The 21,586-nt window shown below is 45.1% G+C and overlaps 1 protein-coding gene across 1 annotated transcript; it reads right to left on the reverse strand.

The window, feature by feature from the left end:
- Positions 1-523: 523 nt before the first annotated feature.
- Positions 524-16,461, reverse strand: USP35 (ubiquitin specific peptidase 35). Its single transcript, XM_075266237.1, has 10 exons — positions 15,774-16,461; positions 14,831-14,966; positions 12,709-12,838; positions 12,123-12,224; positions 11,756-11,914; positions 10,105-10,298; positions 8,571-8,664; positions 3,047-3,153; positions 1,615-2,824; positions 524-729 (listed from the first exon to the last, which is right to left on the reverse strand). Exons 1-10 carry the CDS (start codon positions 16,453-16,455, stop codon positions 562-564), a joined length of 2,982 nt encoding a protein of 993 aa, XP_075122338.1. The 5' UTR covers positions 16,456-16,461; the 3' UTR covers positions 524-561.
- Between the last annotated feature and the right edge of the window lie 5,125 nt (positions 16,462-21,586).

Consider the following 21,586-nt stretch of genomic DNA (forward strand, 5'->3'; position numbering starts at 1 on the left):
TAAAACAATACAACTGCGCGGCTGCATCACAAGGTAAAGAAGGAGGAAGCTGATGGCCGAACCCCTTCCTTCCCAGATCATGATCCCATACTGTACCCAGTAAATTGAGACTGTGTAATGTACAACCTACTCAGCTTTCCAAGATTTCTGAGTAGGTAGCGGTGCAACTCCTATGATATGTTGCTCAGGGTTCTAGGAAATCTGGGTGATCTAGTCTGCATGAGCACAGGATTTATAAGGACATGACACCAGGCTGACTTCAGAAGATTTTGTTTATTGCGGTCGGAGGTTTGCAGGGTTCTCTATAAATTAGTCTTTGGTTGTTTTGCATTATCAAAGCCAAAAAGTTCCCCCCATACAACGTATCTAAACGTTGCTTAGATACACTCGAAGAAAATGTATCTAACAATATCTTGTAGTCTGTAGAGACACCATGCAGAGCTTTAGCCAGATATTGGATTTGGATGTTCTGGATCCGCTTTGAGCTGAGGAGTATCTATCCATAAAATTTAGAAGGCCACTAAAATAAACAGAGGATGGAGCAGATCTGAGGTGGAGTCTCTAAAAAACAAGACCGTGAAAGGATCCCGAGGCCCCACCGGTGGCCGACCCCAGCCCCCCGGCAGAGGCGTCGTCGTCGCTGTCCTTGTCGAAGTCCTGCCACCACAGAGGAGACTTCAGCAGCGGAGAGATATAAGCCGCCCTGTTCCTCGCCTCCTTCTCTTGCTCCTGTTAAAATACAAAAAATTTTAAATTTTTTATTTCAATTCCCCTTTATTCTTCCTAGGAGACCATGCATAGATAAAATCCTGATCGTTGTTCATCCTGATCCTCCTGGTTCAAGAACAGAATCCAGAAGCTGCAGGCTTGGCAGAACGCCAGTGAGTCTGGGTAATGTCGCAGATACAGGTGACGTTCAGGGTCTGCAAAAAGTTGGGCATACACTCTAAATAGGTTCTCCAGGGAGTTGATCATCTATTATTTTAAGCTTTGTACCTATAGGTCCCAAATTGTTCCTGTGTCACGTGATCAGACCCAGTACGTTGCGTTGACTCCTCCTTCCCCTCTTGTGTTCACAGGAAGTGTCAGACTCGATCATATAATAATAAACCCCGCCCCCACAGGTGAGCGGGCGGAGCAACTCAGAGGTCAGGTGCTGATTCCAATCACATGACCCAGGGTTAAAACCCCTATGTACAGAACCCCCAAAAACACCAGGAAACCCCTTTAAGTTGTTGTCTACCAACTATTCTGATCGACTGCCCCATAAACATACATGCTTGGCTTGGACAAGTGTGCCTGTGTTCTCTTTGGGGAGCGAGGAGTCATACCCTCCAACTCTTCACCAATGGCCGACGTTTAGGGAGAGAGAAGGATCAGGCATGTTGGAGTTCATATGACTGATCCTTTTCTTCTCAGCCACTGCCAAAGTGGTGGGACCATTGCAATCTGGCCATGACTCACCCCATTGAGGACATGGGTATGTACCAAGCCAACCATATCTACGATGGTTATCAGAAGGGAGTATTTGGCCAACACGTGTATGACCACCCTACGCTTCCTCCACCCCAGTTGTTCCACCATTCTGGTGGTGACAAGGTTCAGAAAACTGACCTGCAGATACTTGATGTTGTCCTTGGAAATGGCTTCCATCAGCTCCTTACTGAGGGCCGCGTCTCCATGCGACTTTGAAGACCCCGAGTCTATAACAGAGTCCGCCTGGCCGTGAGTTCTGTGTCTGTAGAACAAGACATAGGCCGTATCCTTGGGGAAGAAGGAAGTGACGTTGCTGACCGATTCGAAGGAGGAGAAGGAGACTCTGGTGTCGTTGAACAGGTACCACTGGATCTCCATGTCTAGATGTTTGTCACTAGCAAACTTCTTAACCCCAGTACTTGAGGGTTTATGACCGTCTTTGTCCATGCAGTCCCTCGAGTAGCAATAATAATGTCCGCTTTCTGAGGAGAGGCCAGAGTGAACAATGACGGTGCACAAGTCATAGGTTGCGGACTGGCGAGGGTTGGCCAAGGTGGATCTACCACTACTTTCTATACAGGCATTCTCCGACCGATGAGGAGTGATCTGCACCGGTAACTTGAGCATCAAAGGAATCGACACGTTGTCCAAGATCTTCCTCCTTCTCATGGCCTTCAGGTCGAAAGAGAACCTTAGCAAAGTCAAGATGAGATACTGTGGACCTGTGGAGAGCTCCACCACCTTCTCGGCGTCTTGTAAGGAGGCGCAGGTCTCGCATCGATACTTGTTATCTTCTGTTAACATCTCAGGGCATAAGAAATGGTTGATCAAATCTGATAAGGTGAGGGAACATTTTTTCGACCCCGTTCCCTCAGAAGATGAAGACGCAGACAAGTCCTGACCTCCATCTAAGGAACAATTGTTCTCGTCTTTGTCTCGGGAAGGTACTTTATCTGACATCTCTACAGGTGTTGCCTTTCCCTGGTTCTTCTCAGATGTCTGTTTCCATGTTCCATGGTGTGGAGAACTTGTTGACTGTTGGTCTTGACCTTCAAGATTTTTGGGCCCCGTATCTTTAAGTGGTCCACTGGGAGGAACTGTGGTCTTCGGAAATTTTGTTGTGGGGTCATCTCTGGGTGGGAAAGCCAGAGATAAGTCGGTGAAGGCCTCTTCCCTGGCGGAGATACTGTGGCACTTCAGGCATCGAATTTTGGTGACTATACGACCGCCAAACATCTGCTCCACTAATGTTCTGTTGCCCAGGATGGTTTTCTTCACTTGGAAACTACAGCTGGTCTGGGCGAGAGTTTGGGAAATCCTTTTGCCCGTTTTTTCCTCCTCGTGAAGCCTTTGGGGGGGGGGGAGAAAAGAAATGGAACCATCAAAATAGAAAGTTTCAGAGGTTTTGGCAAGGTTCATCTCAAAGTTTGATGGTGGAGTTGTGATTAAGGCCATGCCTATTGCTTATATGGTTCTAAAGGGGAGGGAGATAAGCAGCCGCCTAATACATCTGTCACCCCTTATCATGGAGGGGAAACAAAACATTAACACCCCAATGGAGCCGACTTACCGATCTAGCAGATACTTCAGATATTCTGAGCAGTCTTGCTGCACTCCAGGAGTAAACCAAGGGGGCCAGGAGGAGGCCAGGAAACTTTCAGGTGAGATAGCCGGGCGCTAGAAGAATATAACATTAACCACGTCACTGCCATGAGAAATTTATTTTTCAATGTCTTAAAGGAGTTTGTCACGTGTTATTTGTCCATGGAACCTCTTAGGTTATTTAGACATTGTAGAGCTGTCTCTGGTTTGGGGCCCAGAACAGAAAATCCTCTGAAACCGAAAATCGGAAGAAGAAAAGTCCTGCAAGGGGGACGTCTAAAAGGTCTCAGTTTTAAAAAGTCAATTACCCAACCGACCATGTGCAATCGCTGTTTTAGGCTAAGTTCAGACGGGGAGCGTAATGGCGGATTTTGGCACCGAGAGTGAAGATAGTGCAGCTCTCTTCTATTTTTCGTTGCAGCCTGGTGGTCTCCATAGAACACCATTGTGAGGGGGTGGATTATGACGTAGATTACGCACCATAATCCGCCCCCTCTGTGCCCGTGTGAACAAGCCCTTAGCGATCCACCTCTCTGTTGTTCGGGTTCCCCATTTGAGATTACATTACTTATCCTGTACTGATCCTGAGATACATCCTGTATTATACTCCAGAGCTGCGCTCACTATTCTGCTGGTACAGTCACCGTGTACATACATTACATTACTTATCCTGTATTATACTCCAGAGCTGCGCTCACTATTCTGCTGGTACAGTCACCGTGTACATACATTACATTACTTATCCTGTATTATACTCCAGAGCTGCGCTCACTATTCTGCTGGTACAGTCACTGTGTACATACATTACATTACTTATCCTGTATTATACTCCAGAGCTGCGCTCACTATTCTGCTGGTACAGTCACTGTGTACATACATTACATTACTTATCCTGTATTATACTCCAGAGCTGCGCTCACTATTCTGCTGGTGCAGTCCCTGTGTACATACATTACATTACTTATCCTGTATTATACTCCAGAGCTGCGCTCACTATTCTGCTGGTACAGTCACTGTGAACATACATTACATTACTTTTCCTGTATTATACTCCAGAGCTGTGCTCACTATTCTGCTGGTGCAGTCACTGTGTACATACATTACATTACTTATCCTGTATTATACTCCAGAGCTGCGCTCACTATTCTGCTGGTACAGTCACTGTGTACATACATTACATTACTTATCCTGTATTATACTCCAGAGCTGTGCTCACTATTCTGCTGGTACAGTCACTGTGTACATACATTACATTACTTATCCTGTATTATACTCCAGAGCTGTGCTCACTATTCTGCTGGTACAGTCACTGTGTACATACATTACATTACTTATCCTGTATTATACTCCAGAGCTGCACTCACTATTCTGCTGGTACAGTCACTGTGTACATACATTACATTACTTATCCTGTATTATACTCCAGAGCTGCGCTCACTATTCTGCTGGTGCAGTCACTGTGTACATACATTACATTACTTATCCTGTATTATACTCCAGAGCTGCGCTCACTATTCTGCAAGTGCAGTCACTGTGTACATACATTACATTACTTATCCTGTATTATACTCCAGAGCTGCGCTCACTATTCTGCTGGTGCAGTCACTGTATACATACATTACATTACTTATCCTGTATTATACTCCAGAGCTGCGCTCACTATTCTGCTGGTACAGTCACCGTGTACATACATTACATTACTTATCCTGTATTATACTCCAGAGCTGCGCTCACTATTCTGCTGGTACAGTCACTGTGTACATACATTACATTACTTATCCTGTATTATACTCCAGAGCTGCGCTCACTATTCTGCTGGTACAGTCACTGTGTACATACATTACATTACTTATCCTGTATTATACTCCAGAGCTGCGCTCACTATTCTGCTGGTGCAGTCCCTGTGTACATACATTACATTACTTATCCTGTATTATACTCCAGAGCTGCGCTCACTATTCTGCTGGTACAGTCACTGTGAACATACATTACATTACTTTTCCTGTATTATACTCCAGAGCTGTGCTCACTATTCTGCTGGTGCAGTCACTGTGTACATACATTACATTACTTATCCTGTATTATACTCCAGAGCTGCGCTCACTATTCTGCTGGTACAGTCACTGTGTACATACATTACATTACTTATCCTGTATTATACTCCAGAGCTGTGCTCACTATTCTGCTGGTACAGTCACTGTGTACATACATTACATTACTTATCCTGTATTATACTCCAGAGCTGCACTCACTATTCTGCTGGTACAGTCACTGTGTACATACATTACATTACTTATCCTGTATTATACTCCAGAGCTGCGCTCACTATTCTGCTGGTGCAGTCACTGTGTACATACATTACATTACTTATCCTGTATTATACTCCAGAGCTGCGCTCACTATTCTGCAAGTGCAGTCACTGTGTACATACATTACATTACTTATCCTGTATTATACTCCAGAGCTGCGCTCACTATTCTGCTGGTGCAGTCACTGTATACATACATTACATTACTTATCCTGTATTATACTCCAGAGCTGCGCTCACTATTCTGCTGGTGCAGTCACTGTGTACATACATTACATTACTTATCCTGTATTATACTCCAGAGCTGTGCTCACTATTCTGCTGGTACAGTCACTGTGTACATACATTACATTACTTATCCTGTATTATACTCCAGAGCTGCGCTCACTATTCTGCTGGTACAGTCACTGTGTACATACTGTACATTACATTACTTATCCTGTATTATACTCCAGAGCTGTGCTCACTATTCTGCTGGTGCAGTCACTGTGTACATACATTACATTACTTATCCTGTATTATACTCCAGAGCTGCGCTCACTATTCTGCTGGTGCAGTCACTGTGTACATACATTAAATTACTTATCCTGTATTATACTCCAGAGCTGCGCTCACTATTCTGCTGGTACAGTCACTGTGTACATACATTACATTACTTATCCTGTATTATACTCCAGAGCTGCGCTCACTATTCTGCTGGTGCAGTCACTGTGTACATACATTACATTACTTATCCTGTATTATACTCCAGAGCTGCGCTCACTATTCTGCTGGTGCAGTCACTGTGTACATACATTACAGTACTTATCCTGTATTATACTCCAGAGCTGCGCTCACTATTCTGCAGGTACAGTCACTGTGTACATACATTACATTACTTATCTTGTATTATACTCCACAGCTGCGCTCACTATTCTGCTGGTGCAGTCACTGTGTACATACATTACATTACTTATCCTGTATTATACTCCAGAGCTGCGCTCACTATTCTGCTGGTGCAGTCACTGTGTACATACATTACATTACTTATCCTGTATTATACTCCACAGCTGCGCTCACTATTCTGCTGGTGCAGTCACTGTGTACATACATTACTTATCCTGTATTATACTCCAGAGCTGCGCTCACTATTCTGCTGGTGCAGTGACTGTGTACATACATTACATTACTTACCCTGTATTGTACTCCAGAGCTGCGCTCTCTATTCTGCTGGTACAGTCACTGTGTACATACATTACATTACATTACTTATCCTGTATTATACTCCAGAGCTGCGCTCACTATCCTGCTGGTGCAGTCACTGTGTACATACATTACATTACTTTTCCTGTATTATACTCCAGAGCTGCGCTCACTATTCTGCTGGTACAGTCACTGTGTACATACATTACATTACTTATCCTGTATTATACTCCAGAGCTGCGCTCACTATTCTGCTGGTGCAGTCACTGTGTACATACATTACATTACTTATCCTGTATTATACCCCAGAGCTGCGCTCACTATTCTGCTGGTACAGTCACTGTGTACATACATTACATTACTTATCCTGTATTATACTCCAGAGCTGCGCTCACTATTCTGCTGGTGCAGTGACTGTGTACATACATTACATTACTTATCCTGTATTATACTCCAGAGCTGTGCTCACTATTCTGCTGGTGCAGTCACTGTGTACATACATTACATTACTTATCCTGTATTATACTCCAGAGCTGCGCTCACTATTCTGCTGGTGCAGTCACTGTGTACATACATTACATTACTTATCCTGTATTATACTCCAGAGCTGCGCTCACTATTCTGCTGGTACAGTCACTGTGTACATACAGTACATTACATTACTTATCCTGTATTATACTCCAGAGCTGCGCTCACTATTCTGCTGGTACAGTCACTGTGTACATACATTACATTACTTATCCTGTATTATACTCCACAGCTGCACTCACTATTCTGCTGGTACAGTCACTGTGTACATACATTACATTACTTATCCTGTATTATACTCCAGAGCTGCGCTCACTATTCTGCTGGTGCAGTCACTGTGTACATACATTACATTACTTATCCTGTATTATACTCCACAGCTGCACTCACTATTCTGCTGGTACAGTCACTGTGTACATACATTACATTACTTATCCTGTATTATACTCCAGAGCTGCGCTCACTATTCTGCTGGTGCAGTCACTGTGTACATACATTACATTACTTATCCTGTATTATACCCCAGAGCTGCGCTCACTATTCTGCTGGTACAGTCACTGTGTACATACATTACATTACTTATCCTGTATTATACTCCAGAGCTGCGCTCACTATTCTGCTGGTGCAGTGACTGTGTACATACATTACATTACTTATCCTGTATTATACTCCAGAGCTGCGCTCACTATTCTGCTGGTGCAGTCACTGTGTACATACATTACATTACTTATCCTGTATTATACTCCACAGCTGCACTCACTATTCTGCTGGTACAGTCACTGTGTACATACATTACATTACTTATCCTGTATTATACTCCAGAGCTGCGCTCACTATTCTGCTGGTGCAGTCACTGTGTACATACATTACATTACTTATCCTGTATTATACCCCAGAGCTGCGCTCACTATTCTGCTGGTACAGTCACTGTGTACATACATTACATTACTTATCCTGTATTATACTCCAGAGCTGCGCTCACTATTCTGCTGGTGCAGTGACTGTGTACATACATTACATTACTTATCCTGTATTATACTCCAGAGCTGTGCTCACTATTCTGCTGGTGCAGTGACTGTGTACATACATTACATTACTTATCCTGTATTATACTCCAGAGCTGCGCTCACTATTCTGCTGGTGCAGTGACTGTGTACATACATTACATTACTTATCCTGTATTATACTCCAGAGCTGTGCTCACTATTCTGCTGGTGCAGTCACTGTGTACATACATTACATTACTTATCCTGTATTATACTCCAGAGCTGCACTCACTATTCTGCTGGTGCAGTCACTGTGTACATACATTACATTACTTATCCTGTACTATACTCCAGAGCTGCGCTCACTATTCTGCTGGTACAGTCACTGTGTACATACATTACATTACTTATCCTGTATTATACTCCAGAGCTGCGCTCACTATTCTGCTGTGCACATACGTTACATTATACCTGTATGACTGTTATACCTGGCTGTGCTCTAGAAAAGCAAAGAGGTGCTGCAGCTTCATCATCAGGGGTTGGTTGTTGCTGTCCCGTAAACAGAGGACCGAGTGCCTGAAACTGAGAACAAATCCCACATCAGAGACCTGAATTTGCTGCAGCTTGAGGAGTAACCACAATTCGGACTCTCCCATCATGCCCTGCAGTTTGCTGGAGGCCTCTCAGTCCCGCTCTCTCTCTGCCGGGCCCTTCCTGCTGGTAACGTCCATGATGCTATTTTTGGTCGATGTAAATTGTCATCTAAGGGTGCATGCACACTACGTAACGCCGGGCGTGTATGAGAGCCGTACACGCCGGCGTTACAGCAGGGCTGCCGAACACTTCCCATTCACTTCAATGGGAGCGCTCGTAAACGCCGCTGTTACGAGCGCTCCCATTGAAGTGAATGGGAAGTGTTCGGCAGTCTGCTGTAATGCCGGCGTGTACGGCTCTCATACACGCCCGGCGTTACGTAGTGTGCATGCACCCTAAGAGTAAAATCGATGACCCTCTGGCGAGCGCTGCCCCGCGGGGCCTCAGACTGGGGATATTATAAGGCTTATTGCTGTGTTCGGTGGAGCCTCTTGGGGGCAGCTTGAGCTCTGACCCGCAGTTGGGACGCCTCCTGTACCCTAAAGATGAGACCCCTGATGTAGGGACTACAAATCGCAGCCAGTAACGGTATACAGTAAGAGACAGGCTCAGCTCCATATTGTGATATAGTGCCGCCACAATGCTGCCTATACAAGTCACATAATAGTTCTACACTGCCATATAGTACCAAGGCAATTCACCTTTATATAGGTAACAGAATGCCACGTAGTGCCAAGAAAATACAGTCCTATGTACTCCAGATGACAGCCACCATATAATGCCAATACAGTAACGCCATATACAACCTTCATACCACCATATAAAACACACATAACTGCACACTGCCATATAGTGCAAAGACAATGCATCCACAACCCTCATAACACTGCCATATACAGCCCATATGATAAGCAGTAACCCACATAACACTGACTTGTATTTCCCACTTGATACAGCAATTCATAAATAATACCGCCATATACAGCCCATATGATAAGCAGTAACCCATAAATAATACCGCCATATACAGCCCATATCATAAGCAGTAACCCATAAATAATACCGCCATATACAGCCCATATGATAAGCAGTAACCCATAAGTAATACCGCCATATACAGCCCATATGATAAGCAGTAACCCATAAATAATACCGCCATACACCTCCTGGGGTTCCTACTGTTGACTTCTTCCCATCAGGTGAAACCACCCCAATGGAAAGACAAAAACAAGTCATGGACAACCAGTAGGGGGCGCTAAGGAGGGAAGCCAGTTAAGAGCATTTACATGGTGCCCACTGGGTGGAGTCCATCAGTAATGACAGGAGGTCTTTGCCCGCCCACACTGAGGGTGATCCCAGATCCTGGACATGGTCATCATAGACGCCTCGGTACAGCTTCTGCCGCCATGATGTGAGGGCCGCACTTACTCGGACGCCATGAACAAGGCCTGCAGGATGCTGTTCATGTAACACGTGTTCCCCAGGTTTATTAGGCCGATCTTCCCCGTGTCTGACTTGGACACCAGTCGGGGGTAATAAGGCGCCAGCTCGTTCTTCTGGGAGGTCCAAGCGTTCTGGCCGAGAAGCTGTTTTATCCGATCTTCATTGGGAACTGGTAACTTCTGCCAGAAAGAAGGACATATGGTCAGAGACCCCTCCCATATTATCTGTCATCTGACCCCATCATGTCCCTGCAGACCCCCCATATTACCTGTCATCTGACCCCACCCTATGCCTGCAGACCCCCCCATATTACCTGTCATCTGACCCCACTATACTCCCACAGACCCCCCCATATTACCTGTCATCTGACCCCTCCATCCTCCCGCAGACCCCCCATATTACCTGTCATCTGACCGCACCATCCTCCCGCAGACCCCCCATATTACCTGTCATCTGACCCCACCATCCTCCCGCAGACCCCCCCATATTACCTGTCATCTAACCCCACCATCCTCCCGCAGACCCCCCATATTACCTGTCATCTGACTCCACCATCCTCCCGCAGACCCCCCATATTACCTGTCATCTGACCGCACCATCCTCCCCCAGACCCTCCATATTACCTGCATGTGACCCCACTATACTCCCACTGACCCCCCCATATTACCCATCATCTGACCCCACCCTACGCCCGCAGACCCCCAATATTACCAGTTATGTGACCCCACCATACTTCTGCAGACTCCCTGTACTACCTGTCAACTGACCCCACCATCCTCCCACAGACCCCCCATATTACCTGTCATCTGACCCCACCATCCTCCCACAGACCCCCCATATTACCTGTCATCTGACCCCATTATACTCCCCCAGACCCCCCCATATTACCTATGATCTGACCCCACCATCCTCCCACAGACCCCCCCCATATTACCTGTCATCTGACCCCACCATCCTCCCACAGCCCCCATATTACCTATCATCTGACCCCACCATCCTCCCACAGACCCCCCATATTACCTGTCATCTGACCCCACCATCCTCCCCCAGACGCCTCATATTACCTGTCATCTGACCCCACCATCCTCCCCCAGACCCCCCATATTACCAGTCATCTGACCCCACCATCCTCCCACAGACCCCCCATATTACCAGTCATCTGACCCCACCATCCTCCCACAGACCCCCCATATTACCTGTCATCTGACCCCATTATACTCCCCAGACCCTCCATATTACCTGCATGTGACCCCACTATACTCCCCCAGACCCCCCATATTACCAGTCATCTGACCCCACCATCCTCCCACAGACCCCCCATATTACCTGTCATCTGACCCCATTATATTCCCCCAGACCCCCCATATTACCTGTCATCTGACCCCACCATCCTCCCACAGACCCCCCATATTACCTATTATCTGACCCCACTGTACTCCTGCAGACCCCCCATATGACCAAGTGACTCTCGTTCAAAGGGGGTTTGTGAAAGAAATTCTGGTCCTTGGAGGGTCCCAACATAAAAAAACACCCCACCCTCATCCATATCTGGAGGACGATGAAAGTTAGACCTCCCCTTTAGCCCCCTATGTAGTGACACATTGTAGTGATGCTTCTGCTCACACCCAGCGCCCACCTTTATGGCTTCCATGACCGGCTCATACAGATCAGGATAGCCCGAGAAGCGGAAGACCATGCAATGCACCAACTCGGCAAACTGCTCCAGGCAACTGGCCGCCGAGTTAGTGTTCTCATTGGAGAGGCAGGCGACCATCTGCAGGACGTGAGGAACGATCTGCAGGACAAGAGGAGGAACCAATAGACTTTGTACATGGTAGAGATAAGCGGGGGGGGGGGGTCTATGGAGGATGACCATGATGCCGCAGGGGGCCATGCACTGACCTGATGGGTCGACCTCAAGGGACTAATACTGGGAAGGGGGCACATACTTTTCCACCGCACAGTATGACATGGGGTAGGGGTAAATAGAACCGGTCTCTTACCAAGTGAAACGCTTCAGGCGAGTGCTGAAAACTCAGCAGCATGTACCGGAGGACAGACAGCGCCGCCTCTCGCACCACAGGGTACAGCAGCTTCGAGAACACCTGAAACGAGACCCAAATATTACAAGAGGTCCCGGGAGACTTCTCCTAAAATATCATATCCTCTTACCCATAATGCTGATGGGGGAAACTGTAAATTTTTAGCAAAGAGTTATCCCTATTCATGTGTCAGGGCTCTTTCATGGGACGGACATTGACTTACAAGGTAACTACCTACAGATGGCGCTAGAGAGAGCTCATTTGCATATTATTCCCAGGAGGCAACACTGTTAGATCTCCATAAGGAAAACCAGTGGCGCCCTGAGAATAGTGTTTGCCGATTTTCCTAAGTTTGGCTTAAAGCTGAAATTTTGCAACACAATTTTTTTGAAAAATTGTCAATTTGCAAAACATATGAACGTCAAACACAAGCGGTCCCTTAAAGGGGCACCGTAACCTGTTTGCCAGTGGGAACAACCCATCATTGTAACATCTACTCATGACAAATACACCCACAAAATCCTAAATATCTGAGGCGGACTCGGACCTTTTGTATTTTTGCTAGTGAGACTTCGGTGAGGATGCTGAACTTCTTCACGGCGGCGAGCCCCTTTAATAAGGCGATAATCCATTTGTCAATGTTCTTGCCAAGCGGCCATGACACCCAGTCGATCATCCTGCAGAGAGAAGAGATTGACAGTGACACTATTCCTAATATGTTGTGGGTAACTTGCAATTTTTGGGCCTTTTTCTTCCTGGTTTCCTGGTATCAGCAGCTCCTCCTCCCCTCTCACAGCATGCAGTTTTACAGATACACAAAGGGAGAAAATCTGCAGCTGCATCTCCCTCTTCTCCCCTGCCTGCAGTTCCTCCTCACAACATGCATCCGAAGAGCTGTCCTGAGTTCTTGAGCCAAATGTCAAATGTCTCCACCCAGTAGCCCATTCTCCCCTCTCTCAGCCCACAGCTGCAGACACACAAAGGAACAGAATCTGCAGCTCCTCTCCCCCTCTCTCTTCCTCCCTCTCTTCTAATTACTGTTTTAAGCAATTTAAGTTTTTTTGACCAAGGGGGTTTTTGACTTTTTTTTTTTTGCATAATTTGGATATTTTGCTTCCCTGGTATATATATCTGCACTTGTTCTTGCTCAATGCTTGCTTGGGCTCTTTCTGGTGTGATGTAATAGAGGTCCTTTGTCCCTGAGATGATCACATCTCTCTTCTGCAGCTCCTCCTCCCCTCTCACAGCATGCAGATTCACAGGCACATCTGCAGCTGCATCTCCCTCCTCTTCCCTCCTGTCTAATTGCAGTTTTAAACTATTTTTTTACGGAGGTTTATGACTTTAGAATTTTTTTGCCGATTGTATTTTTCTTCACTGGGTTCTATAGCTGCACTTTTTCTCACTCCATGCCTGCTACATATGAGGGCTCTTTTTGGTGAGGCATAAGAGCAGTCCTGTGTCCCTGAGCCAATCGGATCTTTCCATCCTGCAGCTCCTCCTCCCCTCTCACAGCATGCAGATTCACAGGCACATCTGCAGCTGCATCTCCCTCCTTTTCCCCCCTGTCTTCTAATTGCAGTTTTAAACTATTTTTTTTACGGAGGTTTATGACTTTAGAATCTTTTTGCCGATTGTATTTTTCTTCACTGGGTTCTATAGCTGCACTTTTTCTTACTCCATGCCTGCTACATATGAGGGCTCTTTCTGGTATGTCCCTGAGCCAATCGGATCTTTCCATCCTGCAGCTCCTCCTCCCCTCTCACAGCATGCAGCCTCACAGACACACTAAAGGAGAGAATCTGCAGCTGCATCTCCCTCCTCTCCCCTGCCTGAAGTTCCTCCTCACTTCTCACAACATGCATCCGAAGAGCTGTCCTGAGTTCTTGAGTCAAATGTCAAATGTCTCCACCCAGCAGCCCATTCCCCCCTCTCTCAGCCCGCTATCATGCAGACACACAAAGGAACAGAATCTGCAGCTGCCTCTCCCCCTCTCTCTTCCTCCCTCTCTTCTAATTACTGTTTTAAGCAATTTATGTTTTTTTGACCAAGGAGGTTTTTGACTTTTTTTTTTTTTTTTTTTTGCATAATTTGGATATTTTGCTTCCCTGGCTTCTATATCTGCACTTGTTCTTGCTCAATGCTTGCAGCATGTCTGGGCCCTTTCTGGTGTGATGTGAAAGAGGTTCTTTGTCCCTGAGATGATCACATGTCTCTCTCCTGCAGCTCCTCCTCCCCTCTCACAGCATGCAGATTCACAGGCACATCTGCAGCTGCATCTCCCTCCTCTTCCCTCCTGTCTAATTGCAGTTTTAAACTATTTTTTTACGGAGGTTTATGACTTTAGAATTTTTTGCCGATTGTATTTTTCTTCACTGGGTTCTATAGCTGCACTTTTTCTCACTCCATGCCTGCTATATATATGAGGGCTCTTTCTGGTGTGTCCCTGAGCCAATCAGATCTTTCCATCCTGCAGCTCCTCCTCCCCTCTCACTGCATGCAGCCTCACAGACACACTAAAGGAGAGAATCTGCAGCTGCATCTCCCTTCTCTCCCCTCCCTAGTTTTTACTACTGACATTAGTAGATTATTTTTTTTATCTCCATTAAGGGGTTAAGGAGTGTCATTTGCTCAGTTGCGTGACTTGTGTAAAAGTCTGGAACTGCTACCTGTTAATAGAAGTCATCATCTGGGCATCAGTCACACTATCAGCGTTGGCCAAATTTCTTACAATGCCTTCCATGAGCTGTAGGGGTATATACTGCACCACACTAGCCAGGGCGTTGGAGGGGGACTCCGTCTCATCTAGAAAATCCAAAAAATTATCTTCAGGACAGACAATAAGAAATCACATACAATGATATCAAGGGATTTTTGAGGACATTAATGACCTACCCTAAGGACCCCAAGATAATCAGTTATAAAGAGCGTCTCTCACTCTGGAGGACCCATCCTGTCCTGCATGACACGGACCACCCACCGATGTGAATGGGTACTATGTAATGCTTCAATTGCCCTGTGGTGGCGCTGCAGGGAAACTGTACACTTACTGACAGATTTCCCTGCAGATCACCAGTGATTGTTGAGGTTTCCGATCATGAGATTTGATTATTTTTTTTATTATAATTTTATTACGTAGGGACTGTACAAAGCGGACACCCCCTTTAAAATGGGCGTTCCCAAATTTATCCTATCACAATTTTATAGGATTGGTTCCCATTTCTGGTGAATAATGAAGATATGGCCTACACCTTTGGGGTTGCTATTACATATTTAGGAAATAGAAAGGGCTCAATTTAAGTGTTTTACCGCCATATAGTGCTCAGAAAAATCTGTCATAGAAAGACCACATTATACCACTATACCGCCATACAGTGCCACATAATATGCAATATCCGCATAATTCTTGGCATATAATACTGCAATGTAATACCACCATATACTAGAACTACACATTAGAAGTATATGGTGGTAATATTTATACATTTGGAGACATTGTCCAGCTTTCTAGCCCTGGGTTGGAACTTTAGCACACAGAACGGTCAGGCAATAACAGGATAGCCCTTGCTTTGGTGGACCTGACACGTCCATACTTGGGTGCCATGTTCTTACCTGTTAAAGATATGATAGCAAAAAGTTCCTTGAGGGATGGAAGGATCAGCGAGGTCTGAAGCTTCCAGATATTTTGTAGAAGCGTGCTGACTCTGTTCACCTGGTCCAGAAACTGTATGATCCCCTCCTCCCCTTCGGACTGACAGTGGAACTGGCCGATACATCTGATCAACTGCTGGCAGAACAAGAGTTGGTGGTTCCCTTCCGGGATACATTGCGGGTAGGAGGTCAAGATTTTGCTGACCCTCACGCAGACCTTGAGACTTGGCCTTTCGCAGACGATACGAAGAACTTCTACTCTCAAGAGCCTGAAGATCTCCTCCGTGGAAGGTTTGTCCGCCACGAACTGTAGGCCGAGATGGATGTACTCCAAGATGTAGGCATGTCTCTTTCCGAGAGACCCATAGCCTTCTTGTAGGAGGCTCAAGATAAACCTGACATTGAAGAATTCCTCAAATTCTTCTGGGTGGTATCTGCCGTAGACTTCTAAGACTTCTCTGGCCGTTTCCCGGGCAAATCGGGAATCTCCAAGAAAGAAGAGCTTGGTGGAAAGTTCTAACATGGACCAACATTGCTCAGTGTCAATGGGCTGCTTGGAAGCTTCAATGACCCGTCGTGCTAGGCTCTGCTTGACGTACATGGGGTAAGAAGACTGCATGACGGCTTCTAGGATCTTATCCATGGCTTATTTTTCGGGGTGGGGGGGGGCAATTTTCCTCTTTTATGGAGAAATTGAAGATCTAGAATGGAATTGGAGAAAGGTTACATATCCAGAACCACCAAGCATGAGAAGATCATCACATAGAGAGGATGGGTCAGTTTTTGGGTCAGAACTAAGTTTGGTGATTTCATTTTGTACTGAATTTATTTTAGGTCCTTGACTGGAGTCTGGATTTCGTTTGGGGTTTAGTCCGGGGTCTAGATTAACTTTAGGATCTGTTCTGTGGTGTGGATGAGCTTTATGGTCTGGGGTCTGAATTCATTTTGGGGTCTAGACTGGACTCTAGATCAGTTATAGGAATGGTTCTCGAGTGTGAATTATTGTAGGGTCTGGAGTATCTGTGGTTTGGGGACTGAACTCAATTTAGGTTCTGAATGTAATTTGGGGTCGAGATTAGTTTTGGATTTTGATCTGAGGTCTATACTAGTTGTGGGGTCTGGGGTCACTGCACTCACCCCCTCCCCGCTGACCTGGATTTTGGGATGTAGTTTGGGGTCAAGATTGGTTTTGGAGTCTGACCTGAGGTCCAGGGGCGTAACTACCGGGGTAGCAGCTGCCACAGGAACCGAGACATTAGGGGCTACCGCTGTGTTTTTTTTTCTTAATAGGCCATTACTGGCTGCAGTTACTCCATCCAGTAATGGGCCATATTTACTTACCGATCCTAACAGGGGACGGGATCGGTAAGTGACACCACGGGCCCCACAAAGACTTTTATTATACTTGGAAGTCTTTTCAGATCCCCGAGTATAATGATTGGAGGCCCAGGAGAGGTAATGGAACATAATATGGGGCATAATACTGTGTGCAGGGGCCACTATGGGGCATAATACCGTGTTCAGGGGCCACTATGGGGTATAATACTGTGTGCAGGGGCCACTATGGGGGATAATACTGTGTGCAGGGGCCACTATGGGGCATAATACTGTGTGCAGGGGCCACTATGGGGGATAATACTGTGTGCAGGGGCCACTATGGGACATAATACTGTGTGCAGGGGCCACTATGGGACATAATACTGTGTGCAGGGGCCATTATGGGGGATAATACTGTGTGCAGGGGCCACTATGGGACATAATACTGTGTGCAGGGGCCACTATGGGGGATAATACTGTGTGCAGGGGCCACTATGGGGCATAATACTGTGTGCAGGGGCCACTATGGGGGATAATACTGTGTGCAGGGGCCACTATGGGACATAATACTGTGTGTAGGGGTCACTATGGGGCATAATACTGTGTGCAGGGGCCACTATGGGACATAATACTGTGTGCAGGGGCCACTATGGGACATAATACTGTGTGCAGGGGCCACTATGGGGTATAATACTGTGTGCAGGGGCCACTATGGGACATAATACTGTGTGCAGGGGCCACTATGGGACATAATACTGTGTGCAGGGGCCACTATGGGACATAATACTGTGTGCAGGGGCCACTATGGGGGATAATACTGTGTGCAGGGGCCACTATGGGGCATAATACTGTGTGCAGGGGCCACTATGGGGCATAATACTGTGTGCAGGGGCCACTATGGGGGATAATACTGTGTGCAGGGGCCACTATGGGGGATAATACTGTGTGCAGGGGCCACTATGGGGTATAATACTGTGTGTAGGGGTCACAATGGGGCATAATAGTATGTGCAGGGGCCACTATGGGACATAATAGAGCGCGCAAGAATGCAGGGGGGAGGGCGGTCAGTTGGTTGAGGTCTTTGGCGTCGGTCTGGGGGAGGGGGGGGCATGTCAAAAGTTCACCACAGGCCCCTGCCATTCCTAGTTACGCCACTGCTGAGGTCTATATTAGTTGTGGGGTCTGGGGTCGCTGCACTCACCCCCTCCCCACTGACTTTGGGATGTAGTTTGGGGTATGGATTAGTTTCGGAGCCTGACCTCAGTGACCCGGGATCTATATACTTGTGGGGTCCCTGCTGACCAGGACGTGCGGTAAGTAAACATCTCCTTCCAGACACGCTCATAGCTGAGACCACAAGTCCTGCGTCTGCTGAGCTCATTCCGTATCTGCTGCGACGGTCAATAATTACGATGAATAATAAAGCAGATTCCGCCCGGGATCACGTTCCACCTTGATACATATTTAATCGCGTTTCGCTCTGGATCCCGCAGGATCTGATTTTGCTGCTTTATTCTTAAAGTAGAGGCTCAGCTTTAGTGAATATTCGATATGAGGTCATTGCCCCTTCAGCGATTCTCTAATACACACTCATTCCCATTATCAGGATTCAGGCAAAGGGGCAGATCAGCTCTGGGGCCACCCTGAGGCCGGTTAGAGTATTACAGTCACTGCTGTAGCCACATACAGTACTAGTAGAGTGTTAGTGGCCAGTAGGGGTCACTGTTTTGCTCAAAGTAAGAGGGCTCAGTATAAATGCAATATAACAGTAACACTGCCACCTGCAGGTGATGTTCAGTACTACAGTGTGCAAAACTAAATCAATTCGATCAACTACTGCCATGTACACTACAATATTAGCCTCTCACCATGTCTACTGGCCGGGGTGCAGCTCCTATACACTATAGGCCCACACTATAGACCTGGATACAGTATTACGGAGGTACGAGGTACCAGGTGCCCCCATATAGGATGGACCTGCTGGAGTTGGATCTTGTGCCGAGCCGTGCACCCATCACATGACCAGGACAGATCTGTATCCCTGAAATACGCTGGAAAAACGTATAAAAACTTGGTGAACCGGAATACTCCTTTAAGCCTGGGCTCCACATAGCAGGCCGTAGCAAAAAAAAAAAAAAAAAACGCTGCAGGAAAAACCACGATGCCGACACGTCACAACATCAAATTTTAAATGAAATGGGAAAAAAGGGCAAACTATACAAACAATATATAAATAAAAAAAAATAGAAAGTGCAAAAGTAAAAATCTTTTTAAATTCAATTTCAATTTTTTTTAGGTAACCGTAAAAAAAAAAATCAGAAAAAAAAAAGAAAACGAAAAACCAGAAAGTTGCAAAATGAAGGAAAATCAAAACGAAACGACAAACGTCAGAATTCCCCCCAAAATCTAAATAGAAAATATGAAAAAAAAAAATTCAAACTGCAAAAATAAAAAAACTTTAATTTTTTAAATTCAATTGTAAAAAAAAAAAAAAAAAAAAAAACACTCAATAAAAAATAGAAAGTTACAAAATAAAAAGCTCAGGACGAGACTAAAAAAAAAATCTGAATAAAAAAAATATAAATAGAAAATATGAAAAAAAAATTACTGCAAAAATAAAAAAACTTTTTTTAACAATTGAATTTAAAAAATGTATTTAAAAAAACACTCAATAAAAAATAGAAAGTTACAAAATAAAAAGCTGAGGACGAGACTAAAAAAAAAAAAGTCTGAATAAAAAAAAATATAAATAGAAAATATGAAAAAAATTAAACTGCAAAAATAAAAAAAAACACTTTTTTTTTTAACAATTGAATTAAAAATAATTTAAAAAAAACACTCAATAAAAAATAGAAAGTTACAAAATAAAAAGCTGAGGATGAGACTAAAAAATAAAAAGTCTGAGTAAAAAAATAAAATAAATAGAAAATCTGAAAAATTTAAACCGGAAAAAAATTTGAAAAATATTTTAAAGTATTTTCTGTGCGTAACTAAAAAAAAAAAAAAACCTCAAAGAAGCTGCAAAATTAAAAAAAATTTAAACCGAAGTGAAAAAAGTCTGAAATAAAAAAAACATAAATAAAAAATACACAGAACGTAAAACTTCAGAAATGGAAAAGTTTTTTATACTCCGTTTGTTTGGGGTTTTTTTAGCTTTGGCCGCTGATCTCTTCTCTGTGTTTACCAGGGGGACGAGCGGCAGCAACAATTGACTCTTTCCAGAATGGTCCGTGTCACATTCCAACCACACGCACAGCTGGAGACACCGGGACAACATGGCCGTCTATCTATTACGTACAGATGTAGCAGGGCCGACCTTGTCATTAGGTTTTTCGCTCACTGTTGCGGGTGCATTTTTCCACGAAATAAATGACAAGCTCAGCTCTGCTACATCTCTATTGCAGGTTTTTGGATAACTAGGCGCGCTATTTTTTTTTAAATGAAAGAAAATGGCGGCTTTGGTGACAGTTTTCCGCAATAGCGCTGATGAAAGATGGCGGACGTTGCGGACACTGATTCTTATGACCTAGTATGGGAAGCGCCAGGTATAGGATATATAATGTACGAGTATATTGCAGATGTAGCAGTGCTGGTATAATGCAGAGCAATATACTATGGACTAAATAGGATGACTTTACATGGGACTGCAGGTTAACCTTCTACAACTGCAGCCACAGTATGACAAATCCAGCTCTGCTACATCTGTACCGAGGTATCCCACCCGCCTACAATCAATCACGTCAAGAGACGCAAAAGACTTTAGGATATGGGGGCAAAATCTGTGCGGGAGACGCATCTGCACCTCTGCTGTGCAAGGCGACATGACACCGGTGTAGCAGAGATGAATTTGTCATTTCACCTTTAATGCAAAGGATGTAGCTGCAGTCTTATGAAAGTCACTGATAACAAGTCACATAGAGCTGACAATCTCGGCTCTGCTACTTTGGCACCAACGCAGCCCCATCATGGCAAATTCAGCTCTGCTACATCTGTATTCAGGTAACTAAACCTGACATGCTAGAAAACCTTGTGGAAAGCGACATGATACAGGTATTACAGAGCTGAGTTTGTCATTTCATAAGGAAAGTTTACCTACTGTCTTACGAAGGTCACAAAGAGTCGACAAGCTCAGCTCTGCTACATCGTAACGAATTCAATGACAAAACAGGTCTTGAAGTCGGGACTTGCAAAATTGTTGTCGAACTACAACTCCCAGCACAAAACTCCGGGCAGGAGTATAATACAATATAGAATAGGGAAATTAGAGATGTAGCAGAGCTGAGTTTGTCACTTCCTTGTCGCTTGTCATAGGATTAACACGGTGCATTTAAGATAGTGCCGCTGGTTTACCTGCAGTCCTATGGAAAGTCATTGTAATAGAGAAGGTTGACAATCTCGGCTCTGCTACATCTGTACATAGGTAACTGGAGGAAACTACTACTCCCAGCACGAAACTC

The sequence above is a fragment of the Leptodactylus fuscus genome, chromosome 2 (assembly GCF_031893055.1).
Source record: "Leptodactylus fuscus isolate aLepFus1 chromosome 2, aLepFus1.hap2, whole genome shotgun sequence".
NCBI lineage: Eukaryota > Metazoa > Chordata > Amphibia > Anura > Leptodactylidae > Leptodactylus > Leptodactylus fuscus.